Here is a 16,143-nt window from a genome sequence, read left to right as displayed (position 1 = left end):
ATTTCTGTAGTTCAAGTAGGGAGAGTGAGGTAAAAACTCAATGGTTACAAAAGTGGTTTATACATATGTAAAAAATTATTTTAAATCACAGTAGAAATATGCATATACAGACAATTTTTATGGTTATTCAGAAGTTCGTTATTCCAAAGCCCTCACACTTAATATGCTTTTGTTCTTATTTATATTATTTTCATTAGTTCTTTGATATCACTGGTAAAAGCAACTGAGCACATGCACTGCAGCTCTTCTCTATTCTGTTTGGTTCATCAGATCCAAATTATTTCATTCTTGAAGTCTGAAATATTTCACAATTTGTTATTTGATATCTTAAAATTAAAGCTATGCTTTAGGCCCAGCATGGAGGCTCATGCCTGTAATCCCAGTGCTTTGGGAGGCCAAGGCAGACGTATTGATTGCTTGAGGCCAGAAGTTTAAGACCAGTAGGGGCAAGAGACCCCATCTCTACAAAAAAATTTAAGAATTAGCCAGGCATGGTAGCGCATGCCTATATAGTCCTAGCTACTCAGAAGGCTGAGGTGAGTGGATTACTTGAGCCTAAGGCTATACAGTGGCCTATGATCTTGCCACTGCACTCTATCCTGGGCCAAGAGAGACTGTGTCTAAAAAAGAAACCAATAAAAACATCAAGAACAAAATAAAGCTATACTTTAATTTTAGAGACCATTAAAATAGTAGGTATATTTTTATTCAAAATACTCCTAATTTCAAAAGAGAAGCCTGAATTCTTACAAGTTAAATTATGGACACGGGTAGACACAGTAAAAAAACCAAAACTATAAGTTAATAATAGCTGTTGTTTTAACCATTTTTAGAGTCCATCTTCTACTAAAAAGCAGAACTTTCATTAAGAAAAAAGTATTACCATGATCTTTATGTGCAGTAAATAATTTGGGACATAGTTAAATTGTCAGACACAGAAAACGAGTAACCAAACCTATAGATAATGAAAAACTGGCTTCCCAAGTTCAGTTCTCAAGGTATGGTTACTATATAAACACACAGAAATTTCTCATAATTTTCAATTTTCATAGTTCTAGCTTTACTTGTGAACAAATGTTAAATCAGACATGAACTGTTATATAGCTACAGGATAAGACTCTAAAAAAGAAAACTAAAATAAGTTCATCATTGAGTTTGTAAAATGTTAGCCTATTTCAGAATATAAGAAGTTTTCCTCTTACCTACTACAAACATGATCTATAAGCAGAGACACAGAATCTAGATTATTATCAAGTTTGGTATTGTGATATAGGCACCGATCCCTTTGTAGTTCCACCGCCTGCCGCAGGAGAGTCTGTAAACGCCGTGGGGGAAGCATCACTGATGGTGGTAAATACGCTTTAATAGAAGATATTTTAAAAAAGAGAAATAATAATAAACTGTAAACTTTTATTTAAGACATTTGCTCATCTTCTGCTGTACTTGTTCCTACCCCAATAGTATCTACTCCTTAAATAGAGAAGTTCTGGGTTATGTGATATGTAAGCTTTACCAATATTTGTCAGCAGCAATAGTTATGTTGCTCATAGAATTGGATATACTTGGGTGGGAGGGGTTTATTTTGTATGTGGACTTTCTAGGGGCAGGGAGAGGTAAGCGGGGAATAACAACAACAAAATGAAGAAAAAGAAGACAACAATGAAAAGAGTATTAGATAATTATCATGTACCAGAAGGAGACCAGGTATAAGTAAAATCTCCACTTAACAAAGAGCAAAATTTTGGAAAATGCTGCAACAGGTCAAGCTCTAGTTCCCATCAAACTGCTCTAAAAATCACTTTTTGGCCTTTTGGCTAAGATCAAGTACAAATTACTCCAAATGTCAAAGATACTGCGTGAATTCAGGCAGTAACTGGTGTTTTGATATCAGTATCAACCTACTGCAGTCCTTGAATGCCTTATACCTCCCCAAATGCATGGCTTTGTGATTCTTAGGATCGTCACTGTCATCTCAACATCAAAATTACAGAATCATATAATTTTCAGAGAGAACAACATATTTTACATATAAATACAGCAAAAATGAAACCCGCATTACAATCTAGAATAAACATAACATGGTTGGGGAAGAATGAAACAATTTACCTAAAGAAACCTGGGCCTTACTGTTGAAATCAAAATCTTTAAAGCACTTGTGACTTAAAACTGTGGTTTACATATTTTTTTCTCTAAACACAGCACTTTTCCCCCAAACAAAATCTTAAGGGGGGGGGCATCACCACATAATACAAATGAAAGAAGGGCTGCTCTGGGACCAGTGCCCTTTCACTGACTCCTGAGGTTAGCTTCTTAGACTCCATGACAGAGTCTGAAAAAATGGATTCTCCCTCTTCTAACCACTCAATAAAAGTATGTCTAGATATGTCTTCCTAATTGATCACTGTATCCATTCATAATCTAAGAGAAAACACAGAAACATAAAAAATTAAGACTCTTACTCTGAAGTTTGTCCAATAGTTTAGATCGGGAAGCTGTCCCTTTGCCTTCCCATTCTGCTTTTGCACGTAGGTCTTCTGCATGGCTACACATCAGATACCTAAAAATACAACAGAGAAAGCAACCAACATCAAACCCATTTATTTGAAATAAATATAATTGAAAAGTATTGACCATCTGGCTATCTGCTTCTTACTAATACATATCAAGAAATTTCTACAGTGGACTCAATTCATTAATATAATCTGGCACCTGCATATAATTACTAAAATGTAAGTAACAACACCTAAATATATATTACCTACTAACAGAACATATTCTTATGCTATTGTTATATATTATATATATGGCTCTTACTGTGCAGGTTCTGTTATAGCACTCAACACATATTACTTCCTTTAATGTTTATAACAACCCTGTAAGCACTATTATTATTCTATTTTTATAAATGAGGAAACCAAGGCACAGAAAGCTTAAGTAACTGGCCTAGGGTTAAGAGGCAAAGCGGGAATATAAACTCAGGCATTCTAGCTGTAGAACTTGCTCTTAAGCACTAGGCTAACTTAACTACTTCTGAAGAGTAAAATAAAACCCAAAGAACATACCTTCAAGACTTTATAATAAACATCATTCAAGAAATAGTATAACTGGATAATCATTCTTGTGTCATCTTGTGAAAGATACTGAGATCCCAGAGCACAAAATTGGGGAACTGTTTTATTGCTCACTGTATGTACAGAAGGTGGAATAAAAGCTAAAGTTCATAGATTCTGGAGAATACATGAGGGCCCCCTGCTGGGAGTGTGACCCTGACCTGGTTTTGGCTCTTCCCAGAAGAACGTGCTTTGAAAGTAAAAGTAGTGAAGGTATTATTCAAACATGGAGATTAGACCTGGCAAGTAACTCTCCTGCTATTTTGTCTCATGCTCTGCCAGACAAATCTCTTCTTCTCACTTGTAAAAAGAATATTAAATAGGGTAATGAGGATTCTCGAAGATGAAGCATATTAAGTACTTAGTCTACTACCTGCTATACCTCTCAGTTAACATTAGTATCACTCCCTCCCTTTCTTAACTGCATTAAGCATATTTCGTTTAGAATCTAAACGATTTAATAGTCTCTTCCCAAACAGCAGAACTACTTCTCGTTATTTACTACATAAATAGTGCTTTAGCTGATCAAAAAAACTTAATAATGTAAGTAATTATGCTGTTGTGAATATTTTGTTTCTAAAATAACTTCTTTCGGGCAAAGTTTATTATCAATAATTATTTTAAAATGTTTATTTTTAAAATTTTTAAAAAATGACTTACAATTGCTTCTATGTCCTTGTGAAAATACACATTAAAAGTTTCAAATGAATTTCTGTTTACAGAAAGTCACATGGTATAACTAAAAGGACATTGGACTAAGGAGGAGAAACTCTAGGTTCTGATCCCAGTTCCACATCCTGCCACCTTCGAACCATTTCCTTAGGTAAAAAACTCAGGGTTTGCGTCAGAATAAAACCCATGTGACTAAATTATATGTTCTGACACAAGAGCAGGAAAAAAATCATGTGAATGATATTCTGATGACAAAGAACTCAGATACTGCATTAAAAATGTAATCAGCACGCCTGTAATCCCAGCACTTTGGGAGGTGAGGCAGGCGATAACCTGACGTCAGGAGTCCGAGACTAGCCTTGCCAACACGGTGAAATGCCATCTCTACTAAAAATACAAAAAAAAATATTAGCTGGGCATGGTGGCACACACCTGTAATCACAGCTACTTGGGAGGCTGAGGCAGAACTGCTTGAACCAGGGAGGTGGAGGCTGCAGTGAGCCAAGATTGCGCCACTGCACTCCAGCCTGGGTAATGGAATGAGACTCTGTCTCAAAAAAAAAAAAAAAAAAAAAGGTAATCAGAACAAGATAATTTGTCAGCTACCATATCAAAACATCTAGCAGGCCACGTGTGGTGGCTCATGCCTGTAAACCTAGCACTTTGGGAAGCCAAGGTGGAAGGAGTGCTTGGGCATGAGTTCAAGACCAGTCTAAGCAACATAGCCAGACTCCATCTCAAACAACAAACAAAAAACCTGTAGAATTTACTGTTACAAGATGTGATAGTGGGTAAGACCAATGACTTTGGAATCAGTCAAACCAGGCTTTGAGAACTGCTTTCTGAATTTTTAGCTTTATATTGTGCTGGCTACTTAACTTCTTTGAGGCTCAGTTTCCCTACATGCAAGGAATGGGCCCTTATCTTGGGCCCATTCTTTTGTCCATCATTTTGTATTTACAAACTCATGTGTCACATATTTGTTCTTGATGCTGGAGCCTATCATACAGTGAAATATACTATAAAGAAAAAAATTAAAAACAGAGTAATGTGATGAGAACACCCAGTGGGTAATCTTGGGAGAAGATGATGCTCGGGTTGGGAACTAAACAAGGAGTACCCAGCTATGCAAAGACTGTGGAACATACATTTCAGATGGAGAGGACAAGCAGTGCAAATGCCTTAAGGGGTGACAAGTTAAGGAACAGAAAGAGCATGAGTGTCACTATACAGTAATGAAAAAAGAAAATGATGGCAGAAAAGGATCAGGGTTTTTGTGGCCTTGCACAGAGATTTTGGGTTTTAAGACTGCTGGAGAGCCAGTGGTAAGGGAATGAAGACTTCATTTATGGTTTTGCTTATTTGTCTGGCTGCTATGTGAAATACGCATTGTTAAGAAATCAAGAGTGAAGCCGGGTACAGTGGCTCACACCTATAATCCCAGCGCTTTGGAAGGCTGAAGCAGGTGGATCACCTGAGGTCAGAAGTTCGAGACCAGCCTGGCCAACATGGTGAGACCCCATCTCTACTAAAAATACAAAATTAGCTGGGTGTGGTGGCACATGCCTACAATCCCAGCTACTCAGGAGGCAAGGTTGAAGAATCACTTGAACCCGGGAGGTGAAGGTTGCAGTGAGCTGAGATTGTACCATTGCACTCCAGCCTGGGCGACAACAGTGAAACTCTGTCTCAAAAAAAAAAAAAAGAAAAGAAAAAAATTAAGAGTGAAGACAATGTAACTAGGTGGGAAGCTACTATAATATTCTAGCAGAGATGTCCATGGCTTAACTAGGCTAGAAACTGTGGAGATTCAGAGAAATGAAAATTTGAGATGTTTCAGAATTAGGCCATACATGTCAAAGTTAAAAGATAAAGAAAAAGCAGTATAAGGCTTAAGTTTTTCCCTTCAGCAACTGGGTTGAAGATCTTGCGATATGCTAGAAGTGGCACAGGTCTGTAGGGGTTAAATTTATTCCTGAATTATTCTTTTTTATACTAGTGTAAATAACACTGTTTTCTTAATTCAATTTTTTAAATTATTCATTGTTAGATTTTAGAAATACCATTATTCTTGTGTATTGATCTTGTGTCCTACAACCTTGCTGAACTTGCCTATTAGTTCTAAGAGTTTTTTAGTGGATTCCTTAAATTTTCTTTATATAAAATCATGACATCTTTGAATGGAGATAGTTTTACTTTTTCCTTTTCAACCTTTTATTCCTTTTTCTTGACTAATTTCCCTGGCTAGAACCTCCAATACAATGTTGAACAGACATAGCAAGAGTAGACATCATTGTCCTATTCTTGATCACAAGGAGAGAGGTTTCAGTCTTTCATTGCCAGCACTGTAAATTTTCATTAATGCCCTTTATTCGGTCAAGGAAGTTCCTTTCTATTCCTAGTTTGTTGAGTGTATTTATCATGAAGGGGTGAATCCAGAATTTTGTTTTGAGGCTGGGTGCGGTGGCTCATGCCTTTTAATCCCAGCACCTTGGGAGGCTGAAGTAGGTGGATCGCTTAAGGTTAGGAGGAGTTCAAGGCCAGCCTGGGCAACATAGCGAGACCTGTCTCTACAAAAAATGAAAAAATTAGCCACACGTGGTGGTGCATGCCTGAAATCCTACCTACTTAGGAGGGTGAGGCAGGAGGATGGCTTGAGTCCAGAAACTGGAGGCAGCAGTGATCTAGGATTGTGCCACTGCACTCCAGCCTCATAAAACTGAGACATCTATTAAACATCCAAGTGGAGAATGTCAGGTATGCCACTAGATATATACATTGGGACTTCAGATAAGAAAGTAAATTTAAGAGTCACCGGTATACAGACAGTATGTGAAGGCATGGTATAGAATGAGATTACCTAAAAAGAGTATGTAGATAGAGAATAAAAAGGAGGCCCAGGATCAAACCTTTGGGTAATCTAACATTATAAGGATTAATGTGGCCAGGTACAGTGACTCATGCACTGTGGGAAGATCACAGGAGTTTGAGACCACACTGGACAACATAGTGAGACCCTGTTTCTACCCTTCATACCCCAAAAAAGGACTGATGTTGATGTGAGGATTAAATGAGGTTGTTTATGTGAAAAGCTTAGCAAGGGCCTGGCACATGACAAGTATTCACTTAAAAAGTTAGTGTGCACCAATACTGGAAATGTCGTTGTTTACCATGATCCATATCATAAGATTTTTATTTTGTTTTTAACTACAAGAGCTGCCCTTGGAATGTAATTGGGTTTTCATAGAAGATTTTAAAATAGCATTTCACAGGCAATACATATTTTCTTCTCCCTTTCACCCACTTAAATATATCTCTACCCTAATCTGAAGTTTTCTAGGATGACCAAAATAGTTCATCCACACAGGAGTGAGTTTACCTAGATAAATATCTAAGAATTTAGCAATAATCAAGTATTTATATTTTGGAAAAATGTTAAATAAATATAACTTTGGCCCTCCATTAACCTGAGTTCAAGAACTCAGTTTCCTTACCCACTAAGAACATGAATGCGCTCTGTATTGTATTTCAGCGGCGTCAATTCACAGCGTAGAACTTGCAGTGCCTCCAGGACTTTGCCATCCTCCAGGTATTCTAGGTACTTCTGCTGCAGCAGCAAAAACTTCATCCTCTGACATGACAGAAAGCAGCAGTCAGGGGAAAAAAGTTGATGGAAGTTTCAGAAAATGTTTGTGCCTAAACAGAACAGTAGAAACCATTCTACTATGCCCTTTGAAATAACTTTTTATAAAGCTTCAAGATGACTCAAAATAGTTTAGTAGAGCCATAGTAGATTAAATGCGACTTTGCTCAATTCCACATCTTACTAAAACTCTGCTTTGAACAAATAATCTCAAATCAGACTAGATCATTAGTGACCGAAGTATCAGCCTTGGAAAAAATGAATTCTCCTCTCAAAGCAATTTCCTAGAATTTTAGTTCTTGTATAAAAAATTAGAACTATTCCAAGTACTTGAAATTCGCTTTTTAAAAAGTATGACTTTATAACTAGGGCATTGGGGGGTTTTATGCAACAAGTTTTGAGAAGATTAGAGAAAAAAACAGTAAATGAACTATTTAAGTCACAATGTGAAAGAGGGACTAAGTAGACCAGAAAGCAGAACTACAAACACCCAGGAGAAGCAGAAAAGTGTCTTATTTTGGCTTATCAAAGGTTAAGAGCTGTCCAACAAATGGACTACAAGTTGGTATGCAAAGTATTGAGATTTCTATGACTAACGTGGCCAAGCACAAGCTTGATGCACTCACTCTCTTCTAGGCAGCTATTCAGGGATGTCTACATTAGATGGTTGAACTTAGAGGTTTTTAAAAAGATTCTTTATTGGCACTTGTGTATTTCTGACAATCTGATCACTAATGCATTTAAAAATGAAGAACAGGAAATTATTATTAGCTCTTTTCTCCCCTAAACCAATAACCATTTTCTAGCTTTATTGTGAGACACTTTCACATTTAGTTTTTTTCCTGAACCGTGTTTTTGACTTTAATACTTTTAAATGCTACTTTATTATTTTACTTTTAACATGGTCACAATCTTAGCAGTTTTTTACAAGAGAAAAGGGATGTTTATAAATATCATTTCAAAACTTCTTTTAAACCTTAAACCTAATTAAGGACCACAGCTTGGAGGGACCTTTTCATCATTATTTGGTACTTGTGGAGCTTGAGCAAGTCAATTGATGTAAACAGAAAAGTCGTAGGTAGAGAATGTTAGTTATATTCAGAGACTCCAAGGAATACAGTGGTAAAGATCTCAAGCCCACTTAAAATTAAAACTTAAAGTACAATTTTTCTTGTTTGTAAGATGCTTTTTTTCTTTTCTGAGACAGAGTCTCACTGTGGTCCAGGCTGGAGTGCAGTGGTGCCATCTCGGCTTACTGTAACCTCTGCCTCCTGGGTTCACACGATTCTCCTGCCTCAGCCTCCCAAGTAGCTGGGATTATAGGCACCCGCCACCGCACCCAGCTAATTTTTGTATTTTCAGTAGAGACAGGGTTTCGTCATGTTGGCCAGGCTGGTCTCGAACTCCTGACCTCAAGTGATCTGCCCACCTTGGCCTCCCAAAGTGCTGGGATTACAGGCATGAGCCACACTGCACCTGGCCCAAAATGCTTACTTTAAAACCATAAAAAAGTACACTGCTGTCACGAAATGCTATGGAGAAATTACCATTTATTTGTAGAATTAACAGTGTAATAAACTGCTCTACAAGATTTCTATCAAGGAGTATTTGGAAGAGAGATATAAATTATAAGCTTATAAAAGTGGTTTCTAGAGAAAGCAAGCAATAATAAACCCTCTCATATAAGTTAGGCATGTATTTCAATACATCCTTTATAAGATACATTGCTTATGCTTGATACAAAGCTCATCTTAAATATATGGCTAAGGAACAGAAAAAAATTCAAACCAAGACACTCTTGTAACTCTAGGAAAATTACACTTACCAAATTTTACATATAAATTTAGAATGACTAATGAATGTTTCAGAAATACATTAATTACCAAGATGCCCTAAAAAGTACATTACTACACATATAGCCTGAAGTTAACCTATGTTAAATGAAAAAACTTTGACATTCATCTGGTCACAGAAAGCAAAAACTAAACAATGCAAAAAAAAAAAAAAAACCTAAAAATAAAAAAATGTTATGTTTGAAGTTATTCTGGATATTTGCACCATTTTAGCTTCTGGAAAAAATGCAACTATGAAATGAAGACCTCATATATTTTCATTTGTCAATATAATGTTAAAAGTTTCATTCCACTGGGCGTGGTGGCTCACGCCTGTAATCCCAGCACTTGGGGAGGCCAAGGCGGATGTATCACGAGGTCAGCAGTTCGAGACCAGCCTGACAAACATGGTGAAACCCCGTCTCTACTAAAAAAAAAAAAAAAAAAAACAAAAAAATTAGCTGGGTGTGGTAGCGGGTGCCTGTAATCCCAGCTTGCTGGGAGGCTGAGGCAGGAGAATTGCTTGAAACCGGAAGGCGGAGGTTGCAGTGAGCCGAGATTGTGCCACTGTGCTCTAGCCTGGGCAACGAAAGCAAAACTCTGTCCCAAAAAAAAAAAAGTTTCATTCCATTTTGTGTATTTTTAAAATTCAAACTTGAAAATCATATTCAGTTGCAGAACTTTTTCATTTAAATGTCACACGGAACTGGCCAGAGCATGTGACATAATTTCTTCACTAAATTTTCTTAGTAATTGGGAATTGAGGGACTTAAAAAAAAATTTCAGGGCAAGTTTTTTATTTACTTAATATTTATATATTTTTTGGTATTAATCATTAGGTTCCTATGCCCATCCCTCCCCCATTCCAATGTGTGTAGGGACAGTGCCCAAAGTGCTGTTTCCCCCTTATTTTCCCACCAAGATCTTGATACAACATGTTACTCTCTTTCTATGGGGCAGAGGTGGGGCAGGAGAGCAGAGAAAGGCTGACTAAAACTCTGAGAGAAGCCAATATAAACACATATTTCTGTATATACAGAGAATGCTATAAAAGTAGCACAAGAGCATTTCTCTATGAGTCATTTTATCCAGATCAAGACCAAGAATATTCTCAAACAGATATCAAATCCTGGTATTGTGCATGGCAATTAACATGCTGCTGGCCAAGCACAGCTAGAGATTTGAGAGAAAATGTTTATTCTCCAAAAAATCAGTTGAAGCATTTGACACATATGATAAGGGTGGGGAGTAAAACTGTATTTTACCTCCCAAAATTTAAAGCACAAAAATGTAAATATAACCTCAAGAAAGCAAAAACCCTATAATTAACAAATAATGCTAAATACTGAAAACACTGTAAAAATCAGACAAAATTAAAGCTTGCTGAGATGGGGACAGGGCTCCACTAACGTTTATGTTTAAAACAAATCTTGAAGAAATAAAGATAGAAAAGTATTAGGAAAATACACTCTCCTTTAGCTCTCCCCAGCTCCCAACTAGACCTCTTAAGAGATTATTTGTAGTCTCTAATGATTTTTCACCATCTCTGGGCCCAGCAAGATCTCCTTCTCCATTTTAATATCTAATAAATTTGAAATTGTTAAGTGACTAGGATAGCTTGAATGATAGTTTCACACTGTAAATTCTGCGGTTGCTACCCTAGTCCACCCAATACTGAATTGCTTTATCCCTTCCTTTGCTCCCATATGATTAAACTGAACTCAACATGAAAGAAAAACCCAGAAATTATGATACTCAGAAAGTTTGGTTCTCAAGGGTGGCCTCCTAGCTAATTCAGTAGTGATTCTAACTCTGGAGTAAGGTTATAACCAAATCTTATCAATTAAATCATGATTTCTCAGAGAAAAGGGGAAACAAATTATATCTAAACTTGGCTCTCAAAACTCCTATTTGACTTTAAAATATACTAGTTAATTACAGATGCCAATTTTTGTTAAGCATATTTCCATTACATTAAAAAATAACCAAATATTTCTAGACATAAAAAAAGTTTTCTATTATTGGTCTCGTATACCCATCCAAATTGCCCAGAAATGGCTAAGTATACTTGAATCCAAACTAAAAAATGCTGATTTGGCCAGGCACGGTGGCTCACGCCTGTAATCCCGGCACTCTGCGATGCTGAGGCGGGTGGATCACCTGAGGTCAGGAGTTCGAGACCAGCCTGGCCAACACGGTGAAACCCCGTCTCTACTAAAAATACAAAAAAAATTAGCTGGGTGTGGTGATGGACACCTGTAATTCCAGCTACTTGGGAGGCTGAGGCTGGAGAATCTCTTGAACCCGGGAGGGAGAGCTTACAGTGAGGTGAGATCACGCCATTGCACTCCAGTCTGGCCAATAAGAGAAAAACTCAGTCTCAAAAAAAAAAAAAAAAAGATTCATGAGAGCAACTTCTGAACAGTACCATTTAAACGGCTGGGTGCGGTGGCTCACACCTGTAATCCCAGCACTTTGGGAGGCTGAGGCAGGCGGATCACAAGGTCAGGAGTTCGAGACCAGCTTGGCCAATATGGTGAAACCCTGTCTGTACTAAAAATACAAAAATTAGCTGGGCATGGTGGCGTGCGCCTGTAGTCCCAGCTGTTTTGGAGGCTGAGGCAGAAGAATCACTTGAACCTGGGAGGCGGAGGTTGCTGTGAGCCGAGATCACGCCACTGCACCCCAGCCTGGGAGACAAAGCGAGACTCTGTCTCAAACAAACAAACAAACAACAACAACAACAACAAAACAAAGGGAGTAGGCTGTAGGGAGAGTGGTCTGGGTCAATGAAAACATTCACGCTTAAAAAATAAAGTACAATTTTAGTCTAGACTAAGCCATCAATGTGCCTGGGTATACAATTAAAATAATTATGTTTAAAGAAACCCTAATAGTTGTCTCCTAAGATATTATTACAAATTTAAGCTTATATTATATTAGATTCTCTTCTGGAGATGTGATGGACGAGAAAAGTAAATTTAAACAAAAGTAAAGTAAAATTAAAAGTAAATTTAGAGAGATGAAAGCAACTTCAAAAAATGCTGAAATGAATCTTTAAAAGCAATTGATTCATCAATGCTTAAAGTGAGATAAAAGTTGGAACCCCTTTCTTTGTATAAATACCTAAACAGTTTGATGGCATGAGACTCAGCCAGAGATTTAATCTCCATTTTTTTATTAGATCCTAGAATGTTCTACAGACTCAACAGACTGTAAAAAGAAAGGATTCCTCCTTATTATCTATAACTATCTTTCTTCAGTTTACATGTTGCCTCTAATGAAGGTTTCTAATGCGACAGTCATAACTGACATCCAATCCAGAACTCTCAAATTACTATAAATAAGAAAAAAATAGGAAGTAAGCCTATTAAATTTTTTACCACTAAATTACAGATATAATTTGGGTGAAGTTTAAACAACCTCCAAGAAATCACACACATTTTAAAACAGTCCACAGGCAAGCTCTTTATTGTCAACACACAAGTAGTGCTAACTTGCCCAATGGGAAAGCAACCTTAATTCTTACTTTGGCCATCTTACTGTCTTTATTTTAGCTCATTCAGTCAGAAGCAAAAATTTATGAAGAACTGCTCAATAAAATGTACTTGGGTATTTTTTTTTAAAACCCCAAACACACCAGTTGAGGACACTTTAGTTAATGAAAAATTTCCAATCCCTTTGAATATACATGTTTAACTATTTTAACTTCTGTTTTTATTTTTAAATTTTACTACAGATTTTATAAGTTAATTTATTACCAATCATCTTACTCAACAGTAGTTTAAAATTTTTAGTATTTTAGGTATTTAATGAAAGAATAAAAATAATACACTACATCATCAATTTAAACGAATTTGTATTTGTTCTTGCTTGTCTGCACCTTTAATTCACCTGAAGCCCATTTCTCTAGGATTATATTATTGTGTAGAATTACATTGAGTTTGAAAACTCTTTTGTAACAAGATTTCAAAAAAAAACACACAAGGCCCAATTTTTATAGAAAGAGACAGAAAAGATTAATGTTTGACCCAATTTTAAAAAAATCAAAATGTAATAGTCATTTACTAATATTTAACAAACAGCTGGTTTCTCTACTTCACTTCCTATTTGCCTTCTTTCTCTCCCCACCCCCAGACAGGAAACTGCTTTTGACAACAAATGAATCAGCTAGAAGTTAAAAAGCCAGCAGCTAGCAGCTGATTCTTCATGGTTTCCAAACTCCAGCACTTAGAAAAACCTTATTTCCTCTCTCCCTCACCACCATCTACTGAAGAATTAAAGCCCATAAGTCTAAAAGATTCATTAAGATTTATGAAAGAGACTAACAGGTTAAACTACTAAATTGATCTTGTCAGGGAAATAAGGCCAGTAAGCAGGGCCTAATGGTCAAATCTGCATACAAACCCTCCACCAGAGTGATACATATTATACAAACTTTGACACTGTCAATTCACACAACTGGAATGCAAGAATGGAAAATGGCCAGCACACCAACGGAGTTGGCTTGAATTAACTATATTTCCCAAAGATTAAAAAAAGATAACGTATCAGCTTCTTAAGGCTGTATGGATATACACACACCCAAACACATTTTCTCTTTAACCAGCACATTCAGTATTTTAAGTAACATAATAAAAGTATAATTTATCTTTAACTCTATAAACATAAAACTCCTATTAGTAGCACTGAAAGCACGAAGAGCTTTCAATATATTTTTTGTAGAGCTTAATTTATAAAGTTCAAATGACACATTTACTATGTATGATTTTAAAGATATAAAATTCATACTTTAAAACATTATACTCATCCTAGTTCACAAATTATATGAAATTTAACTACTTTTAGGCCTTTTTTTTTATAAGAGGCAGAAGCCTAGAGTTATCAATAACCTATTAAAATAAGCATAAATGTGAAACTAAGAACAAAAGTGTATTTACCACAATTATTCCCAACAACGTTTGAGAGATTTCAAGTGCGCCTCTTACCACAATAGCATGAGGAGAATGCACTAAAGGCTTTAGTTCATTCAGGTCATTTTCTGCCTGTAAAAATTGGTATAAAAGAAAAACAGAAATGTCACAAAATGCATATCAAATCTGTAATTTTAGCAGCAGTCACACAGCTCTATATGCCCTACTTTACCTTATCCCAGTCTCCTTCCATGACATGATTTCGGAATTTGGTAGCAGAAGGATGTTCTAAACGACATCCTGACTCTTGCATGAGGAGATCAACAGTCTGGCTGCAGGAGAGATACAGTGTAAAACAGACCTGACCAACTTTAGGGTTTTAATCTTCCAAATAAACTAATGTCCATGAAAACAGATGCAAAATTTTTAAGCTAGCCTTATGATGAAGAAAAAAATAGCTTTCATGTGCCTGGTTAAACAAACTTTATTTAAAACTGACACCTACATTTCTTCCTAGTCAAGTTAAAAACCTTTCTTGAAACCAGAATCAATGTAAGTTCTTCCTAGTGTGCCATTTGATGCCTCAATTTAATGTATAAAGTATAAGATTTCTAAAAATTTGCTGTAACCAACTAGTCAAATAAATGAAAAACCAGGATCTACATACTACGTTACATTTTTCAAGATCAAAATTATTAGCTTCACACGGTGACACAGACGACCAGTGTCAGTTAAGAGCTTATATATCCAGGTATTATATTGCATAGAAATTCTACTAGGTCAATCTTTAAAATTAAAATAAATCCAGCATCAAAAACCATTCCCTTTCTCTCTATACTAAAAATAGCAAATTTACTATGGTGTAGGTTCCAAACAGTCACGAGTTATTTCCTCCTGCTGCTGTCAGCTTGCTTCTTGTCTCAGTAATATGTTCTGTTAGCATTTACAAAATCTGTTTTCATACTAATCCTTTTCCCTAGGGAATAAAGTGACTTCTTCCTACCACATATTTGTCTTTGAGCACTTAAAAGATTCATCAACTGTATTTTCTTCCCTCGTGTATTCTGGTATCTAAGAACCTTCATTTATCAGTCTTGTATTTTTTGTGCTTATGTTTCAATGCCTTCTTAATTCAGCTTTAAAACTTAATTTTTAGCTAAACAGTGCAACGATCTGCCTGAAAACCAAAATACTTATGTCACTTTTAAAAAGTTCTGTTCTCCTCCCCACTCCCCCAAGAAATCCATAAATGCAAAAGTACACATCGGCTAGCCTGAGAGCTTAATCTACACTCTGAATGTAGGAAACTGACTGCTGCTGCACGTCCTCCCCCCCACCATTTCATTCTGACTCTGCCTCTTGCACCTCCTTCATCAGACACTCCCACCAATCCTACCTTCTACCCCCTTAGTTTTTCTTTGTGTGTATACAAAATGGTGTTTTTTGTCCAAGGTCGCTGTCTACCCTCACCCTATGTTAGGTATACAAGGCCACCTAAATTGTATTTTAAAACAAATGATTCACCAGATCAGATGTCCCCTTTTCAGAGGCGATCATCTTCTTGGTATTAAACTGAGATTTCAGACTAGTTAGGGTTAGACCTCTTGTACACACACACGGGCCTTTAAACGATATCAACACTGTATCTTCATTATTCCCATCAGATTTATTCAACAACCTCTTTCCAAATGATCCCAGACCCTCCGTTCCCATAAACACTTGTAGGTGATTGTCTTTCCTGATTGGTAGTTTGCTTGGGTTGTTGTCTGCCACGGTTGGGGGTGGGGAGGTGTCCCACAAAGATGCCTCCAAGATACACTTGAAAAACAAATCCTCCAAGGTTCATTATTTCCACCAGCTCTAATCCACCCCTCCCCCAACACAGAGAGGCACACTCCCGCATCTGTCTTTATTGACAGACAATTAAGCTCTGAAGGTGCGTGGGGAGAAGTCATTCTTTGGGTTTCTCCTAC

General features: G+C 36.7%; 1 protein-coding gene across 4 annotated transcripts in view; it reads right to left on the bottom strand.

Moving 5' to 3' along the window:
- WDR26 (WD repeat domain 26) overlaps positions 1-16,143 on the bottom strand; it is a 49,349-nt gene that overhangs the window by 31,862 nt on the left and 1,344 nt on the right. For 3 of the 4 annotated variants that reach the window (XR_002517340.2, XM_021926793.2, XM_021926783.2), the window contains exons 2-6: positions 14,403-14,502; positions 14,198-14,302; positions 7,277-7,413; positions 2,460-2,557; positions 1,203-1,359 (exon numbers count right to left, since the gene is read on the bottom strand). Coding sequence is in view for 3 of the 4 variants with exons in the window: in XM_021926793.2 (XP_021782485.1) it covers positions 1,203-1,359; positions 2,460-2,557; positions 7,277-7,413; positions 14,198-14,302; positions 14,403-14,502 (597 nt within the window). In the remaining variant the exon portion in view is untranslated. The remainder of the gene's footprint in view (positions 1-1,202; positions 1,360-2,459; positions 2,558-7,276; positions 7,414-14,197; positions 14,303-14,402; positions 14,503-16,143) is intronic. The other variant, XM_021926789.2, reaches the window with a different exon arrangement.

The sequence above is a fragment of the Papio anubis genome, chromosome 1 (genome assembly GCF_008728515.1).
Source record: "Papio anubis isolate 15944 chromosome 1, Panubis1.0, whole genome shotgun sequence".
In the NCBI taxonomy this organism is placed as follows: domain Eukaryota; kingdom Metazoa; phylum Chordata; class Mammalia; order Primates; family Cercopithecidae; genus Papio; species Papio anubis.
This window is presented reverse-complemented; position numbering and strand designations above follow the sequence as displayed.